The 18254-nt window shown below is 42.2% G+C and overlaps 1 protein-coding gene across 2 annotated transcripts in view; it reads right to left on the reverse strand.

The window, feature by feature from the left end:
* Nucleotides 1–18254, reverse strand: part of gnal (guanine nucleotide binding protein (G protein), alpha activating activity polypeptide, olfactory type) — a 45333-nt gene that overhangs the window by 2638 nt on the left and 24441 nt on the right. For both annotated transcript variants that reach the window (XM_034612468.1, XM_034612470.1), the window contains exons 6-11: nucleotides 4211–4265; nucleotides 4019–4092; nucleotides 1728–1786; nucleotides 1204–1324; nucleotides 880–1010; nucleotides 730–797 (exon numbers count right to left, since the gene is read on the reverse strand). In XM_034612468.1, the coding sequence (XP_034468359.1) occupies nucleotides 730–797; nucleotides 880–1010; nucleotides 1204–1324; nucleotides 1728–1786; nucleotides 4019–4092; nucleotides 4211–4265 (508 nt within the window). The remainder of the gene's footprint in view (nucleotides 1–729; nucleotides 798–879; nucleotides 1011–1203; nucleotides 1325–1727; nucleotides 1787–4018; nucleotides 4093–4210; nucleotides 4266–18254) is intronic.

An 18254-nucleotide genomic window follows, 5' to 3' on the forward strand; every position in this document is an offset into this window, starting at 1 on the left:
GACGGACGTCACTTAATCTGTGATAAGAGCAGGAGGTGATGAGCTCAAGCTCCTCCAACGAGGCTCTTATTCACTTCTCTCCCTCTAATAGAGACATAGAGTCGTACTTACACAGCTCACTATAAAACAGTTGGTTTAGTAATAGTGAGCAGTGAATTACAGACCAGGAGAAGCCTGGTGCAGGCGACAGAGGCAGGAAGTGACGTATTAACTCCGCTGCGGAGATCACATGATCATGTTTACATCACCCCCGACACCGGCGTCAGCTCAAACTCTCTTCGTAGGTGTCTTCTACGTGTGTGACGTCACCTTTTCAGATTTTTGCTCACAGTGAATCCAGTGGAGGATCCCCTGCTGTGTTCACACATCGATTTCTCCTGGTTTTCTACAGACGTTATACTCGGAGGCCAGAAGGATAAAAACCTATAGTAACTGCGCAGCATCTCACTCTGACATTTGCGTTCACACATGCACGTCCTCCCGAGTAAACACGGAGGAACTGCAGAGTCCAGTGCATGTCTGAAAGTAGCTCTGGTGAGAGAAGGCCACAGCGTCACAGAAGTGGTTCATCAAGTTCTACACAAATCACACAGGTGGTATTTGTGTTTGGCATCAATCCAGCGACGCCGACCAGAAAACACAATTAAACGGGACGAGGCAGCTCACGGCTGAACATTCATCGTCGTCACCTCGATTCAAAACGCTCCCGACACGCGGCGAGGCACTTACAAGAAACTCGTCTCGGATGAAGAACTTTGCTCTCGTCACTCTCGGGTCCTCACCAGGTTCAGGAGTTGCTGAAAGGACGACATGTTGACAGTCAACACAGATTATAAGAGTCAAGCTGTAGGACGCGTGCGAGGACATGGGGACACCAACCTTCATTTGGTATGGTGTAGCGAGCATATTCAGGGAAGTAGTCTTCAATTTTGGATTTTCCAGCTAATACTTTCTCAGCCAGCATGTCCTGCTTGTTCAGGAATAATATGACCGATATAGTGCGTAACCATCTGAAAAACAAATACACAAAAACCATTACAGTATATTAGCAGTGGATGCACAGGGCTGTGATGTTAAAGGAACAGCTGTGAGTAGTTACACGTGAGACAGTAGAGGGAGTCACAGTAGAAATGACACAGCAGAAGTTCTCATGGACGTAAAATCACCTCCTGGGCTCAGATCTCACACACGTTTCTGTCTCACCTGTTGTTCCAAATACTGCGGAAGAGGTCCAGGGCTTCCCGTAGCCTGTTGGTGTTATTGTCTTCCCTTATTACCATGTTGTAGCTGCTGCTGGCCACCACGAAGATGATAGCAGTGACGTCTGGAGGGAGAGGAACATATTCATTCAATTTCTACGATCATACGTTAAAGACAATCTGCCGAAGTGACAACACGCCGACGTCAGACGCACACACACATCGACAAATCAATCAATGTCAAGTATAGATGGATGCATTCCATGTAGGTGATGACGACAGGACACATGTTTAAGTCTTCATAGGATTCCTAAATAGCAATGTGAACTGAAAACTAACCACATCAAATGTGACCGATGAAACAACATCTGCTCCTAAATAATAAAGTTTGACATCTGACAGGAAGTTATGACGTGTAAGAGGTGAAGTGATGCTGAGGTTAAACGTGACTGGAGGAGGTGTCTCAGGTGGATGATGAACACTGTTTGAAGAAAGACGAGAAGAAGGAAAAAGTGTTAAATGTCTCACCGTTAAAGCACTGGATCCATTTCCTCCTCTCATCTCTCTGGCCCCCAACATCGAACATGCTGCGAAGGAGACAGAATACTGGGTCAGACACAACAACACACCCAACGCTGCCCTCTTGTGGTCACACAGTTCACATCTCCACTGGGACGGGCCTGAGGACGCCAGGTACACGTTGTACTGTCGTCGGTGGCGGCCGGGCTGCAGCACATCCACACACCACTTCCTTTCAATTTGAATGACTGTTGGTATAAATACACGTTTTCTGTCCGGAGCTAAATCTGCTCCTGACCTCAGGTCTAGTTGGAGAAGAAGAGATTCTGGATCTTCATGGGACCAGTCGGGGGGAACATGAATAATGAAGGAATGAATAAATAATATAAAGAATGGCATTATCCGCACGGACCCGGTACCCTGCGTGACCCTGGCTGGAGGTTTGGAAGTCATCACAGCTGAACGATGTAGAACGCTCGCCCAAAAGGAAGTCGTGTCCCAGAGCTTTTTTATCAATCATTGGGGGGATGATATAATTTGATACAAAGACTCGTTTCAGATGGTAGAATAAGTCTGTTGTGTCTGCGACTGTGGAAATGGGTCATCTCATCTGACATCATCGAAGCAGTTACGGAACATTTACTCTAACCTTTATCAGCAGCTCTCAGAACTGCAGCCACTGGTCAGTAGGTTTGCAGTTGGCTCAGAAACCAGACTCGTCGACCGCAGACGATTCAAATCATATTCCAGGTCCTTCGATTTAGTTTCAGTCTGATCTTTTCATCCTTTTCTTCCATTCGGTTCCAGATGTTTGTTTCGTGCATGGTCTTATTCTGCTGTCATTTCAGACTCTGCTTTTTACGGTCACTAAAATGACCTGTTCCTCCTCCTCACTAGCTGTTCACCTGTTCCGGCATTTCATCATTCACTCCATCCATCCATTATCTATACTGCTTTTCCTTTTGAGGGTCATGGGGGAGCTGGAGCCGATCCCAGCTGACATTGGGCGAGGGGCGGGGTACAACCTGGACAGGTCTCCAGCGTATCACAACTAAAATAACAACTTACTCTCACATTCACACCTTCGGTCAATTTAGCGTTTCCTATTAACCTACAACCCCAACCAGCATGTCTTTGGACTGTGGGAGAAACCCCACACAGAAACAGGGAGAACTTAGAGACTCAGGAACCAATCAAACCAGGAACTTTCTTGCTGTGAGCGACTGCCCCTTCGAGGGGGAACAAGCACGGACTCCCGCCCAGACGCCGTGTGCTGGAGGTCAGTGTGCAGCCCTCCACGCCAGCACTGGGGAAGGTAGAGGAGAGTGAGGCTACGTAACAATAAAGAATCTCTATTGTCACTGAACTGCTGCAGACAACAACACAACAAAATTGCCTGGTTGTTTCTGTGCCTCAATTTTCCAGCGCTCGTTCTTTTTCTGCTCGTTTTGAACCTGATCGTATTTTTGACCTTTTTTGATTCTCTGAACATTTGTTCTTTGTTGTTTTTTGGTTTTTTTGATTGCCTGAACCTTTGTACTTTGTTTGCCTCTTGGATTACTGTATCCTTATTTTTATTTTCCTCTAAGTTATGACGCTTTACCCCTGACTCGTATTCTTCGGTTCCTTTTCCCCAAAACTGTGACAGATGACGTTCTTTTCCACCTCAGTTTCCAGCCGCAGAGAAAGTTGGGCTTCAGTGTTTTGTTCAAGGACAAGTTACTGTTGCAGGATACAAATGCATGATACTTCAGAAGCACCCAAGAGGTGTTTTATTTAAAAATATATATATATTATTGATAACCAGTACAGATGTTAAGCTCAAATAATTAAGGTGCATTAATTTAATAACCTATATTTCATTTTGTCAGTGATTCCTGGCTGTTTATAACAATTATCTCCAATAGATATCATTCATTCATCATTGAACATCAGCAGGATCCTTGACGGGCAGCAAAAAAAAAAATGAATGGATAGATGAATGGAAGGATTTAAAAAATAACTGACAGCTGATCTATTTAAAGCCAACACATGAACTATACAGTGAAGCCTGGTACAATAGTACTTTTTGATAAAAATCCCATACGGACATTGTATAAATAGCGTTACTGCCTCAGGCTTTTCAAACTCTTTTAAGGATTTTGCAGATATTTGGATTGACCCCTGTTTCTGTGGATCGGGAGATTTTGGAAAGTTCAAAGCAGTAAACAAGTTGGTCGTCAGCATTTCTTTGCACAACAAAGGATGAATAAACCGAGTGTTTAAGTAATGTCCCAGTAAAAAGCTGAGCAAGGACTTACTGAAAGTTCACTTTGTCTACTTGGAACCTCGTTTCAAAAATCCCTGAAGTTAACACTCTGCAGCGTAACAGGTCCTGTAAGACATTTAAAGCAGAGGAGAAATCCAGATCAGTTGCGAACAATTACAAAAAGCAGGATTTTGAAGGCTATTAAAGCAAATGTCTTTAAAAACAGAGGAACAGGAGGACTCACCTGGTCCGTTGGTGTGTAGTCGCTCTGTCTTACAGAGTCGATTCTGTCCAGGAAACTGTGAAGAGAGAAACAGAGGAGACTCAGATTTAGCTCTCAGGTTTTTTCTTTTTCAAAAGCCTGTGAGGAAAACAAAGTTAATTAGGATTATACCGGATAAAAAACAATGTCACCACATCAGAAAACTAGGAAACACATGACAGTATTCTCCGTAAAGGGGGATTCCACGATAGACAGAACCAAACCCTAAGCTTCTCTCAGGAAAACATGAAGCCGCTTTCACAATAAACCAATCTGAAAACAAATGAATCCATTTATATTAACATTCCAATTCTATATTACAATTCTTCGAATCTGAAATCCCTCTGTGGTTCAGTTCATGTGATCTACAGTGAATCCTGCAAGAGGCAGCCGCCATGTCTGACTCCCTGTCAGGCTCGACAGGCCGCTGTTAAGGCGGATGGTTACCACAAGAGGGCAGGCCTGCTCAGTCTGAGCTATTTTTGTCTGTCTCTAGCCAGAGTGATTACATAAGGCGGTTATTGTGGAGGTTGGACAGCTTGCTGTTGCCTCTCTTCACTACAGAGAGAGCATGTGCAGCAGCAGCAGCAGCAGCTCGGCCTCTCTGCAGAGCAGCAAGCAGACTCAGGACACTGAGGCTGGAGACACACATCACTCAGGCCCCTGGATGGTCTGGATCTCACCATGAACACACCCCAACAAGGACAGCACCAGGGCCCGGATGCATACATCTAAACCAAAGATTGTATAAACATCAATAAAAGAGTCTGAATTTGAATAGGTCTCTTAAGCACAATTTACATCTGTAGTCTAAATCTGTTACTAACCTTTGGGGTCAACAGTGTATAAAAACAAACTGGGGCTAAAAGCAAAAATCCCAGTGAAAATGACTGTTACGAATTAGTTTGCAAAGATCAAATGGAAATGTACAACATCCAAAAAGTCTTTAAAGTCACATAAAGGGGCAAATAAAAGCTCATTTTATCGGTTGGTCTATAAAAATCAGCCGATATGAGCTTAAAAACTTTAATTTCACATAATAAACACTGCAACAATAATGTGCATTCATTTTTAAATTGTATGCATTCATTTTTATTGAATTCAATATTAAATCTGGTTGCATTTGTGTTTTCGTTTTATTCATAGTTATTCATATAAACTTTTTATGGTAAACTGTAACATATCAAGCCTCAATTACTTTTCTTCATATTAAGAGTTTGATAAATGCATCTTCGGTTTCAATAATATTTTAATCCCAAATATCAGCATCGGTCCCTCAAATCCATATCGGCCGGCCTCTAGTTCCCAGTTAGTGGCTCTGGTACAAAGAACCAAACAGCTGACTGTATCTCACCGTCCCTCATTTCTCAAACAACCGTCTGTGGCTTCAGGATCCCACAAGACTCCCAACATGACTGCAGCATACAAGAAACCTGACGCACTAAAGATTAGTGGTCAGGGTTTGGGTTTCTGTACGTTTCAGTCCTCGGTTCATGCCCAATTCAGCCCTTAAAAAAGTAGCACACCTAACACACCCATCTAGAATTAAATGGCGGAGAATGAATGCTCCATTATGAACCATTAGGTAACAGAGACAGCGCTCATGTGCTCTGACAACAATGTTTCCATCGCAGCGATTTTATTTCTGCCTCGCATAGTCCACACAAAAGGAGAAGTAAGGCTATTCCTGAGAGAGCACTCCACTTTCTCACAGAGTTCATGTTCATGTGCAGGACGTGGTTCAACTGTATCAACAGACACAACATACAGTACAGACAGAGAAGTTGTGACTACATGCAAAATGAGCCGTCTATATTCGCTCTAATATCAAAAGCAAAAGTAAATATCATCTATTTACTCACTTTTATTAAACTGTTGACTCTTTAAAACGTCAAGTACACGGAAACAAATATTACAACCGCCTTAAGTGAGATCTAAAAATGGCTTTTTTATTATTTTAGTGCACAGAACACTATGTATTTATTAACCAGCTGAGATACATGTGCCAGGTAATCTCCACAGGCTGATCAGAGGTCGCATCTAGTGTGTAAAATCCCCACAATGCTTTTCTTTCAGGCTGCGGAGGCCACAATCCCACTGATTTACACCCCGACCTTCCAACAGTGGTTACTTTCTGGTCAAGCTGCAAGACTGAACTGACGGATCTAAACGCTAAACTCTCTACAGACCGTAAACACTGAAAACTGAAGGTTAAAAACAGGCCGTCTTAGGAAAACAATATTCTGAGGAACACATGTTTGTATTATTTGGTACCGTGATCTTATGCAGTAAGTTGTGAGCGGTTTAATGTATTTCTTCTGCTCGTTAATCATTTTAAAGACACCAGAAGACAAATAAAACAATATGTCGCAAGAAAGGAGGAAAGATTAGAGAAAAGTAAAAAAAAATACACACATAAACAAATTTTTAATACGAGATATTACTCGTCTTGTTCCTTACCGAGGATTTTATTAGATTTAGATCTGCAATAGTTTGATTAGAGCTTGATTTTGATGATTAATTATTTGTTTATGTCATCTTTTTTGTTAAATAATATGCTCTAATAATAGCAGAATGTTGAGGGATCTTTGGACGTGATAAAAACAAAACTTTAAATGTTTTGACATTTCATAGATTAAACGATTTATCAAAAAAGAAACCACAGAATAATCAATGATGAATTTAATAATTAGTTGCGGCATTTCCCTCTTTAGCTTATTATCAATCAATTATCAAACTAACCATTTCAGCTCTACTTTGATCATCCCTAAAATCCTACGGCCATTAAACTCCAAACTTATAACAGATTCTCGCAACTGGGAATCAAACACGTGGACTGGGAACTGTGAGCTTCGTAGCTTGAAACAAAAAATAATGGCAAATGTTTAATGAATTATCTAAATAGGTGCTGATATCAACTTTTGTTTCTTTGCTTTGTAAAACATAGAAAGTGAGTTTTGTTGGGATCTAAATCTAAATCTGAAATCCACCCAGCAACACACAGGGATGTGGTAACTTCACAGTCACACAACAAGCTGGGTCAAAGCAAATCACACAATTAACTGCATCTATTTCTTTCAATTAGTGCTTCTGTGGAAACCAAGACGAACACAAACCGATCAGACTGCATTTGAAGAGACGTGGTATAGAGAATCACATGCGCTCATCTCGCCTGAGCACAAACACACACACACACACACAGACGTATTCACACACACAAACATACGACCAAACCTCAGGAACCTCCAGCTTTTGCCCCATCACTGCAACAATGTGGGGGTATTTTTAGCAAGCCTTCCTTGCAGAAACCTAGCTAGGTTATAATTACTGAGCGCTTTGTGACTGCCATGTGACAGAAGTACTATTGGTTGAGCACCGCAGAGCCAAATATAGTCCTTGTACCCAGCGAGGAAAAAAGAAAGAGGAAAAAAAAAAAAAAAAAGAAGCAGAACAAGGAAAAAGGAGGTAAAAGATAACATTGATTAGCAAGTGGACGTCCAGATAATGTCTGACCAGGAGGGTTAGGTGCAGTTTTGAGTGACTTTTCTGTTCTTGTTGAAAGCTATAAAGTAAACAAACGGCGTTCAGGTCCAGAGAAACCTGCAGTTTGTGTTGGTTCCTTCAGTTTCCGGACACAACTGCTCGCAGATCGTTGTGGTCAGTCGAAAATTATAATTTCTTTTATATGTAGTGATTTCTCTTTGTTTTTTTCCACTTTAAAGTCTGTTTCCGACCATCAAACAACATGAATCCAACTGCAATTTCCCTTTTTATCGAGCCGCCTTCTACTATTCCACAACTATCTCGTCTCTGCCTCTGTCAGTGGGGCTGGGCCGTCTCTGTATTTAGCCAAAACACATTGTACTCGTCCTGCGGGTCAGGCTGTGTTGCTATGTATAGGCTTTGTTGTGGACAGTATCACTTGACTTGGCCTGGTCTGTCTGTGTTGTTGGCCTCATCTTTCCGTAAAAACACAGACACAAGCGTGAATACATGTCGAGAGACGGCTCAGGAGAGTGTGGGGGGGCCTCAGGCCTCAGGACCCTCGTGGTTCAGGTCACATGTTGCTGCCCATTGAGCAGAAAAAAGGAGGTAGAGGGAAAATGGTGGTGGCGGTGGTGTTGGTGGGGATGATGGTAAAATAAAAAATGAAAGTGCTTCATAGCTTGATACAAGCTCTTGTGCCATTCTGTCACTTCTGGACCACAACATACAAATAAGCAAAGCGAGCGTAAATACAAACTTATAAAATAGGACTGCAACAGTTTAATTAAAAGATTCAAATTTTGTGCCAAGTCAGAATGTGTCTAAAAACAAAGTTCCACTCATGAACATGTAAAAAAAAAAAAAGTAAAGCCAGTGAAAAGATGCAACAACGCTGAAGCAAAGCTGGAAAAACGTCCCCCTCCGACAGTCAGTCAACCTTCACACCAACCAGCAGCACCCAGCCTCATGTGCTCATTTGATAATTGGGTTGACTTTTTACAAATAGTGGACCATCTTTAATTAGCAGGGCAGAGGATCCAATCAATAGTTTCCATATTTTGAGCCGCTCAGGCCAGCGTAATGGACTTTCACTTCAGTCTCCAACTGACGGGTGACAGCGCTTTGGAACTCGCTGCTGGACACAGCAGCATCGCACGGCCAAAACTTTATTTAAACCTTTCCATTTATAGGGGTACACGTATTTTTTTCTATCATACATCTACTGGAACTCAGTTGTGTTTTATATTATTTTGCCACAAACAAAGAAAACCACTTACAGTGAGGAATCATGATATTTATTTGGAATAAACAGCAGTTGTTACCCTCGCTGGGTTAAAAAAAAAGGAACAAGCACCACCTACACTGACTCAAAGTTCATTTACGGTAAATTGACGGTAAATGGCATCACTGAGGCGACCACACTGTTTGACAAACAAATGATGTCCTAGATGTGCAAAAGAAGAAACATGACAGTCACACAAGCGACGGCTCGACACTAAACATGACACTAAGCAAATAAGACACAAAACAAACAGAGCGTCACGTTTTTAAATCGTGAGCCTGGAGCTCCAACTAACAACTTTCATGATCAGTCAGTTTGTCCTTAAATTCATCTATTCGTCATTCTGCTTATGAAATAATAATAATTATAATTTCCTAGAATCAAAGGTGACCAACAGTCTGAGATTTTGAATTTACTAAAATATAAAAAAAGAGATAAATATCTTATCTTCATATCGGAGATTTTGTCTTGTAAAAAAATACCCAAACTTTGCCAATGAATCAATTATCCGACAAAGCATTTCAACTCTACTTGAATCATCTCTAATCTAATATGTCAGCTTGAAAACTTTTCCTTTGTAGTTCATCTGTCTTCTCCAACAACACACCCAGTCTCCGAAAACAAAAAACCAGCCGCACAACAAAAGCTCATCACATAACACACAACGTCGGAGGCATCGAGCTGGTCGCAGCACGCACAGGCATGTGCAGCGCCAACACAGTGAAGGTGGAGCTGTGAAGGATCCTGGTCACCTGGTGGAAAGATCTGAGCCCAGGGTTCAACTCATCCATCCAAACAGGAACACTGTGCAGTTTGGAAGATGGATCTGAAACTAGACAAATCCATCAACGGCTCAGTGGGTACTTCCTAAATATAGGAGCGAGAATGGAGACACTCCTGAAAGTCAAACCAAATCTTGTGTAAACAAAAGTGCCTGCTTTATCTCAAGGCCGCCAATTCGCCTTCCAGGGCCGCATCAAGTCATGGTTTTGAAAGGTGTTGTATAAAAATGTTAAATACATCATCGTGCCCTTTTGTCTCTGTTCAGTGTCGACGTTTACCATTACATTACCTCTGCTTAGAATAGACCCGGTCCCCAAAATCAGTGTTTGAGCCACAGTGGGGCCCGAGCCTCGCTCAGTTCTCACAGCGGAAGAGACTTATGGGTTTCTCTAAAAAAAAATTGAAGCCAGACATCGATATACTATCGTCACCTACTGAATTAGTCCGTGCCAAAAATAGAAAACCCAAGTAAAAATAGCCAAATAAACAATATCGAGCAGGTTTCTATTCTCTCGCCCGCAAACAACCGCCTCCGTGTCAAATTAGTTATTCCAATAGGAAATCAACCTGTGGCCGAGTGAAAATGAGCTTTTGCTCTTTTCCCCTAATACAAGCTCAATAAGCAGCAACTAATATCAGTCAGTGAAGTCAGTGTCAGTGCACATTGCATAAGTCTGAATCAAGCTGTGCAGGATGAACTGGCGGGTGATTAGAAACCAGTAACACAAGAGGACAGAAATCCCAGTTAATTTCATTTAAGTTGAAGATTTTAAACTTGTAGATTCTCTGGATGTAGTTTGTAGCTGTGGAGGCCTGTGTGATGTTTGTGTAGTTTACGAACCAGCCTCCAGGTGGCATCCATTCGCTCCTGCTGCATACAGCCTCTCTTCCTCACTGACCCTGCCTGCTTTTAGCAGCTGGGTTCCCATGGCAACCCCAGTCAGTCCATACCACTCCTCTCTCTCTCTCCCTCTCCCTCTCTCTCCCTCTCCCTCTCTCTCTCTCTCTCTCCCTCTCTCTCCCTCCCTCTCCCTCTCTCCCTCTCTCTATCCCCCCCGTCTCTTCCTAAGCCAGGCTGCACTCGTATCCTTCCATTCCCAGACTCTCCCATACATGAACACAAAGCAGCACCATGCTCTGTGCTGGCCTCCACATCGTATGTGTGTCACCGTCTGTGTGTATGCGTTCGATTGCGGGGAACAGCAGAATTTAGGCCCATGAAGACAGATTATTTCGGAGAGTGTCGCCGTTTTTGAGCACAAGCCCCAAAAATAAGTCTGATTTTCAGCAAAGAGAGTACTGTAGTGTGTTGTGTGTAGCGTTTGGAGAGACACACAAAGTTAGTGAGTCCTTGTCCCAACCTGGCACACACAGTGTCAGTTGTGATGAATAAGACGCACAGGGTTATATGAGTTGAGAGCTGAACGCTGGGGATAATTGATAAGGATGCTACAAGTCCCAGAGCAGTCAATAGCCGTCCTGTGAGATGGGCACAAACCTCACAGCAGCTTTTAATGTACTGGGAAGCAGCTAGTCTGTACAAATTACCAAATTAGTCCACTCGGTCGTGTCTGTGATGGCAGCAGATCAGGGGAAATGGATTTGAAGTGATTTGATGTGTTGGTGATTAGTGGGATATCTGAACAGATTACTCAGAGTACAGTGTCATTACTTTGACTACGAGCAGGTGAGTTCAGGGTCAGAGGACGACATGGGTACTGCAGATTATTCCAGTGGTTCATTGTAAAAAAGAATACTACTCTACCCTAAGCTGGTGCACAACTCTGCTGATTGCACTCCACACGTACACCGCTCCAAGATGTGCACAGTCTATCGCACCAAACCCTTTGCTGTGGTTGATTTGCTGTCATCGCTACTTTCTGAACATACTGGACTGTTCAGTAAAAAAAAATAAAAACACTACCTGCTCGACACGCCTCCCTCGTTGCGATGCCCAGTGTAAAGCAGCCCATAATTACACAAAAAGAAACTGAATAAAGCCACATTGTGCAATTAAAAATACCACAACAATGCAGTCGAGCCAATGCTACTATGCTAGCGCACCCAGTTGTGAGCCCCACCTCATCCAATTCCATTCATTTTCATTTGTATAGTCCCAATCATAGCATATATTACCTGAAGGCACTTTACCTCCAGTGTGAGGGTTCTGAAACTAAACTGTAAAACTACAATTGAGAAACAGAGCATGATTATTGGGGAATGGCGACTTCTCAAATCCATCTGTAAATGTTCGATCTGATCAGCAATATCAGAGTGGGCAGCAAACGAAGATTACAGCAGGACATCTGTGTCTGGTAAACCTCTCACCCATTACCTGCTCATTGTGAGACATAACAGGGGATCGGGTTTCTTAATCACAATCATGTATAACATTTGTTTTCTATAAATGCCCCGGTTAATGATAGCATATGTATGGGAAATGCACTAAAACGGCTGCAGTCAAGAAATGTAAACGCTAATGTTGTTCTCGTTAAATGTTACTCAAGCAACTGTTTAGTAAACCTTCTCCATTTATTTATCTGTACGCTGGAGAACATAAGATGCCGACAGGAGAACAAGCTGAGCTGAGAGCGCCACCTCACCGCAGTTCAAAGACTGACACTGTAATATTATATATGACATAGGTCCCGTTTAAAATCCTCTAACTGCTCGTGTGTCTGGTGTGTGTCTAATCCCGATGAAAGCAAAAGGTGACAGCACTGTATATAAACTGTGGCCGGTCTTTTGTGATGGAAGGATTGTTTAGGCATTATGAAAATTCATATTATAATTTTAGCCCATTCATTTCAATATTTAAAAAAAACTACAACTAAGGTTATTGTTTGTCACTGTACACTGATGAACTAAGTGCTGTAGTGTGTCCTGAGGCGAGTGATCGCACCGTGCGCCCCACAAAGTGACACTGGTAAAACTACAGGTATAAACAGAACCAGCTGACAACGTAAGAGAGTTTGGCCGCTCACCAAAAGCTGTGTTTGGTTGAAAGTATGTTATACTCACAATAAAGACATATTTTCTTTCGGTGAAACTACTTGGATGATTGTTCAGTTTCCAAAATAGTTACACACTAATTCTCTGTAACTCAACCAATCATTTAATGGGCTTGTTTTGATAAGGAAGTTAAGTTAGGATTGTCACAGACAAAAGATAAAAAGCTTAAACAGAGCCACATGAAAAGTACAAAGCTAAAATCACTGTACACAGTCAACATTACTTACATCCACGTGAACCCCCTGGAACAAACGGTCAAAACAAATCCAGAGAATCATAAGACTTTAAGGGTTTTGCTGAAGTTTCCAGTGTTTATGCTGCAGCAGAAACAGGAAGACACATTACTAAATAAATATAATTACTAATATGCACAAAGCAGCATATAAACATTACGCCTTTGTTTAACCTGTAGCAGCTGTAAAAACACAAAGTGTGGACGGGAATTAAATTTCTAAATAAATATTGATTTTGAGTACAGTACAGTATCACTGTGAGGAACCACAAAGGCATACAAAGAGGAACCAGATACGCCCCTGACATCGCATATTATCTTGTCAGGACACTTTAAGATTGATACGGACCAGTATTTACTCAGCGGTTATCAGTATGGAGATGCTCCAGAATCCCAGGTTAAGAACGCGTACAACAATAAATCATCCAACCAAAAGCGTTTGTGCTGGAGCCGGATGTTTACTTAATTTAGCCTCCGAGCTACCTCCTTCAACCTAGCCTGATGAAACAGGCAGCAGCTCAATCCGTCTGAGGAAACAAACCAGTGACAGAAAAATAAAAAATAAACCATTTCTATAAATATCTACATGCCTCCCTCCGACCACATTCCAGAGGAGGTGAAAGTTGAGGTTTGTTTGACTAGTGGCTGAGGTGGAGGGAGACCTTTTTGCCTGGGTGTGGCTGGACGCTGCTAGCCGTTAGCCTCGCTGCTAGCCGGGCCTACAGGCTTCACAACCTGAGCATACAGTGTAAACACAGACAGGCCGAACTCTGAGCAGGCACCAGGAGGGTTTGACATCAAATGTGATACAAAACAAAACATGCTAACGTTAATGCTAAGCACACATGGTCATGTGCTTTTTTTGGGGGGGGGGGGTTTGCATGACTCCCAGTCTGCGGCTGTTCGCTCTGACAGGCAGGAGAGAGTGAGGAGCTGGGAGCCCCTGTCATGATTAGACAGCAAAATGTCTCCTCGTGTGTCATACCCTGCTTTGATCAATCCAGCTCCCCCCCTCACTGTCTCTAACAGTGGAAGAGATGGTTGAGCTGTGTGTGTGTGTGTGTGTGTGTGTGTGTGTGTGTGTGTGTGTGTGTCAGAGTTAGCAGGAAAGAATATGGGGGCATTAATACACTCGCCATGATTTGTTTATGTCAGGGCATTAAGAGAAGAGAAGGTATGGCGAGGCAGTGTGTGTGTGTGTGTATTCACTCACTCCCTCTCTTTCCCTTTTCTCACACACACACATACACATACACATACACAAAACCAACACAGAGGCGTTTTGTGTCTCACCTTCTGCTACTGACCTTCCCTTTGTTTACAGCGCATTGCCGGGATACTCCCTTTGATTCGGCTGCGCACACGTGACCCTCCGTTTCTGCTCTGCAGTACTGTTGCTAAAAATAGCTTGCCCTGGCTCCACAGCTAGTTTACATAAGCTCTAAGGGGGGTGGGGGGTGGTGGTGGAAGGGGAGGGGGAGAAAAGGGAGCGACAGGGGGGAGGGGGAGTGGGGGGAGCCTCGATGGAGAGAGTGAGAGAGAGAGCGTGAGAGAGAGAGAGAGAGAGAGAGAGAGAGAGAGAGAGAGAGAGAGAGAGAGAGAGGAGGGGGTCTATGGACGACCATTCCACAATCTCTCCGCAAGAAACCTGCAGCGCCACTGCTGTCCTCCAGCAGTCTGTGCCTTTACACTCCTGGTCAACAGCAGGGTGTGTGTGTGTTCATGTGTGTGTGTGTGTGTGTGTGTGTGTGTGTGTGAGAGATAGAGAGAAAGGTATGTGCATGTGTGTATGTGCGTGTGTGTGTGTGTAGTCAGCACACACTAACAGACTCGCAGATATCCGCCATTCACCAGCCTCACTCTGTGTCTCTGTCTGTCCTTTAAAATGGACGCACATTTTAACCCAAAAATAAAAATCTATTTATAGCTACAATTCTCCTTCTTTAAGTGGGACATAAATTCCCATTTTCCTCTGCAACACTGTTCACGTTTAAGAACAGAGACAAAACTAACAATTAACACAAACCTATAATCACAAACCTAACAATCCGAACATCACGCTATTTTGACATGTTGACCAACGTTTGTTTTTTTTCCTCATGCGTTTCAATAGAGATTTACACAAGATATACACTCTTCAAGATGCATATCTTGTTCTATAGAGCAGTGCGGTCTTTCCAATGTGATCCAACTTACTGACGAAACAGAATACAGTCTGTCAGAGCCTCTGGTCTCTGGAAACAAAATAAAAACACACTGGCAGTGTAGCTAATCTTGTGACATGTAGCATGCTATGCTGAGCAGCTTTAGGCTCTCTTAACCATTTCCAAATGCACCAGGTCAGGCCGATAGCTTACACACACACACACACCCCGCGTCTACAACTTCCACAACACCCAGCAGCACGTTAAAACACTTAGCTAATGGACAGAAACAGCCATTAACGCTTACAGTAACACTAAATCTGTGGCCCTTACTGTTGAATGTGAAGATGTTAAATGTTTAAATGATGCCGCCCCACACACACACACACAGTTTGGAAAAGACTTCATATAGGGAAAGACATGTGTTCTCATGTGTTCTGCAACATCCTCTATGCTGTCGCTTTCTGGCCTCAAGAGAGGACTGAATAGACAGAGAGAAAAAGAGAAAGAGAGAGAGAGAGAGAGAGAGAGTCCCACAGGGGGCTCTAACAACCTTAAGGACAGTGGTTTGTGAAGATGGAGTCAAACTGAGCTTCCAGTAGATCAGATTCTACAGTTCAGCTCAAAACCACTCCTTCCTCTTCCTTGGAAATCACGCACACAAACACACAAACACAACTACACACAAACACAACTACACACAAACACAACTACACACAAACACACACACACACACACACACACACACACACACACACACACACACACACACACACACACACACACACACACACACACACACACACACACACACACACACTTCCATAGTGCCCCCTTTGATTATTTCTCAGTCAGCTGACAGCAGGGTCATCTGATTTTAGCAAGTGACACAAAGGTTTTTGTTAATCTTTCCTTTTATGATTCTTTTTATGAATAAAGTGTTTATTTTTTTACGATTAGTTTAGTTATAATTATGATTTGAATTCAGCAACAGTAAACGTTCGAGTCAACACCATTTATTCTGTTCTTGAAGAGGAAACAGATAAACTGAGCTGAAAACCATTTAAGCCTTTTCAAGAGTTTGTTTAGTGTAAGTGGATAAAGCACTAAACTACATGACATGAATGTAAGAAACTTACATATAAACAATAAATTTACATTCAAAAGCACTTTTCAAAATAAAATAAGTGCTGTTTCATAATCTTTTGAGGGGTTGAATCTGAACTAAGGATGCATTGTTACTGACTGCTTTGCATTTTGATAGTTATGTGTTCATCTGTAATATTTGCAGCATTTTCCTCTTTAGACCAAAGTTAATTATCCAGAATCCCTCTAATACACACTAGTCCATCACTGTCTTTCAGATACAGACTTAACATTAACGTAATCAGTACAGAATGTGATCGTCTAACACACTTTCAGCTTCATACTGTTTAAATGCATAAATTCAAATAGTGACTTCAGCCCTGAAGTGGATAAAACAATACAGTCCATAAAGGTTTAACACAATTTCAAACGGTGCTCTGGCTGCAGTGAGACAAACATCCCAGTGGAAAATCCATTTCTCATGCATTAAAAATAACTTGATAACCAATCTGGAAAAAAAAAAAAAAAAAAAAAAAGTTATCACATTGAAATATAAACACGCAGATCAGTTGAGACATGTTAAGAGACACCCAGAGCTCAGCCTTATCCCCTGGTGCTGTTTGTACATCAAATCAGCTAAAACATGAAGAAATCGGGCAACTTACTGGGGACATAAAAAAAAAGCAGTGGTGACATGCAGCCAGTGTATAAATATCGCTCTCTCGGGCTCTTCCGTGAACAGAAGAGGCTCCTTATTGAGGAGAGCCACTGTTTGCGAAGCGTAGCCCCTCTGTTTCTGTAGGCCCTTCAGGGGCCTGGGCTGGCTGACAATGCCGGCCATTCTTAGAACTTTACTGCCCCAGATGACTGTGTCAGTGGCCCCCAGGCTGGTGACAGAGTCCCGTGACCAGCACTACACCCCAGCCCCAGCCTAGGCCAAGAACCAGTCTTAGATATATGTCTATCAACAACCCAGCCCCATCTCCAGGACTGCTGGAGACTGGTCCCGTCCCAGCTGTGCCTCTCCGTCCTGGGCCATCCACACAACACTTCACCCTCATCTATACAGCTGCTTGTGAATTCAAACATTTGTGATGCTGATAGTTTCATTCCTCATAGCAGCAAATCATTTTAAGGTTAAATGTTTAAAGTCCAGAGAACAGCAGAAGACAACTTTACTGAGAATTGACATGTTTCACTATTATCTGACCTTTTTTCACCTAAACCATGAATTGATAAAATAATTTGCAAATAAATGATAATGAAAGAACAAAAAGTAGCTTTACAACACATTCTGGACTGCCTGTACTTAACTTTAAGTATTGAATAAGCTCAAAAGAGTTTTCTGTGTCAATAACATTTATGACTTTTCCAAACCACACTTAAAGACCAACACTTTCCCTCAAGATAAAAACCTGTGTTCCTGGATTTATTCTATATGTATATATTGCATGTGTGTGTTTTGCATTCATACGTGACAATCTGCATCCCTTCATACTGGCTGGCATTTTTTCATTGTGTGTGAGCATGGTGTCGAGAGACGTGATCAAGGTCCATTCTTGATGGGACTTTGGCAATTAATAACTAGGAAGTTTCAGTTAAGTGAAACACAGCCGCATGATCAATTTGTTTGAAAAGACAAGGACATAAAAAGTATGGGTAACGATTGGGTAACGCAAGTAAGGCTTTAACTAACAACTTTCTTTTATTATCAACTAACCTACCACTTGTTTTCTTGATAATATGTTATATCATTTGGACTATGAGTGTCAGAAAATAGTGAAAAGCTCACGTCTTTAATTGTCTCCAAAAATTTAAATCATTATCTAAATAGTTTCAGGTTGTTTTTTTTCATACACCTTATTAACTAGTCAAAAAAATGTTTCAGCTATAATGAACACTAAATTAAGTTTTACATTCTTATCATTCTATTTCAGTAAATCAGGTTAAATTCAATCACAAGCTGGCAAATTAAATATTCCTCATCAGTGTCCTTTTTTT

The sequence above is a fragment of the Hippoglossus hippoglossus genome, chromosome 17 (genome assembly GCF_009819705.1).
Source record: "Hippoglossus hippoglossus isolate fHipHip1 chromosome 17, fHipHip1.pri, whole genome shotgun sequence".
Lineage (NCBI taxonomy): Eukaryota > Metazoa > Chordata > Actinopteri > Pleuronectiformes > Pleuronectidae > Hippoglossus > Hippoglossus hippoglossus.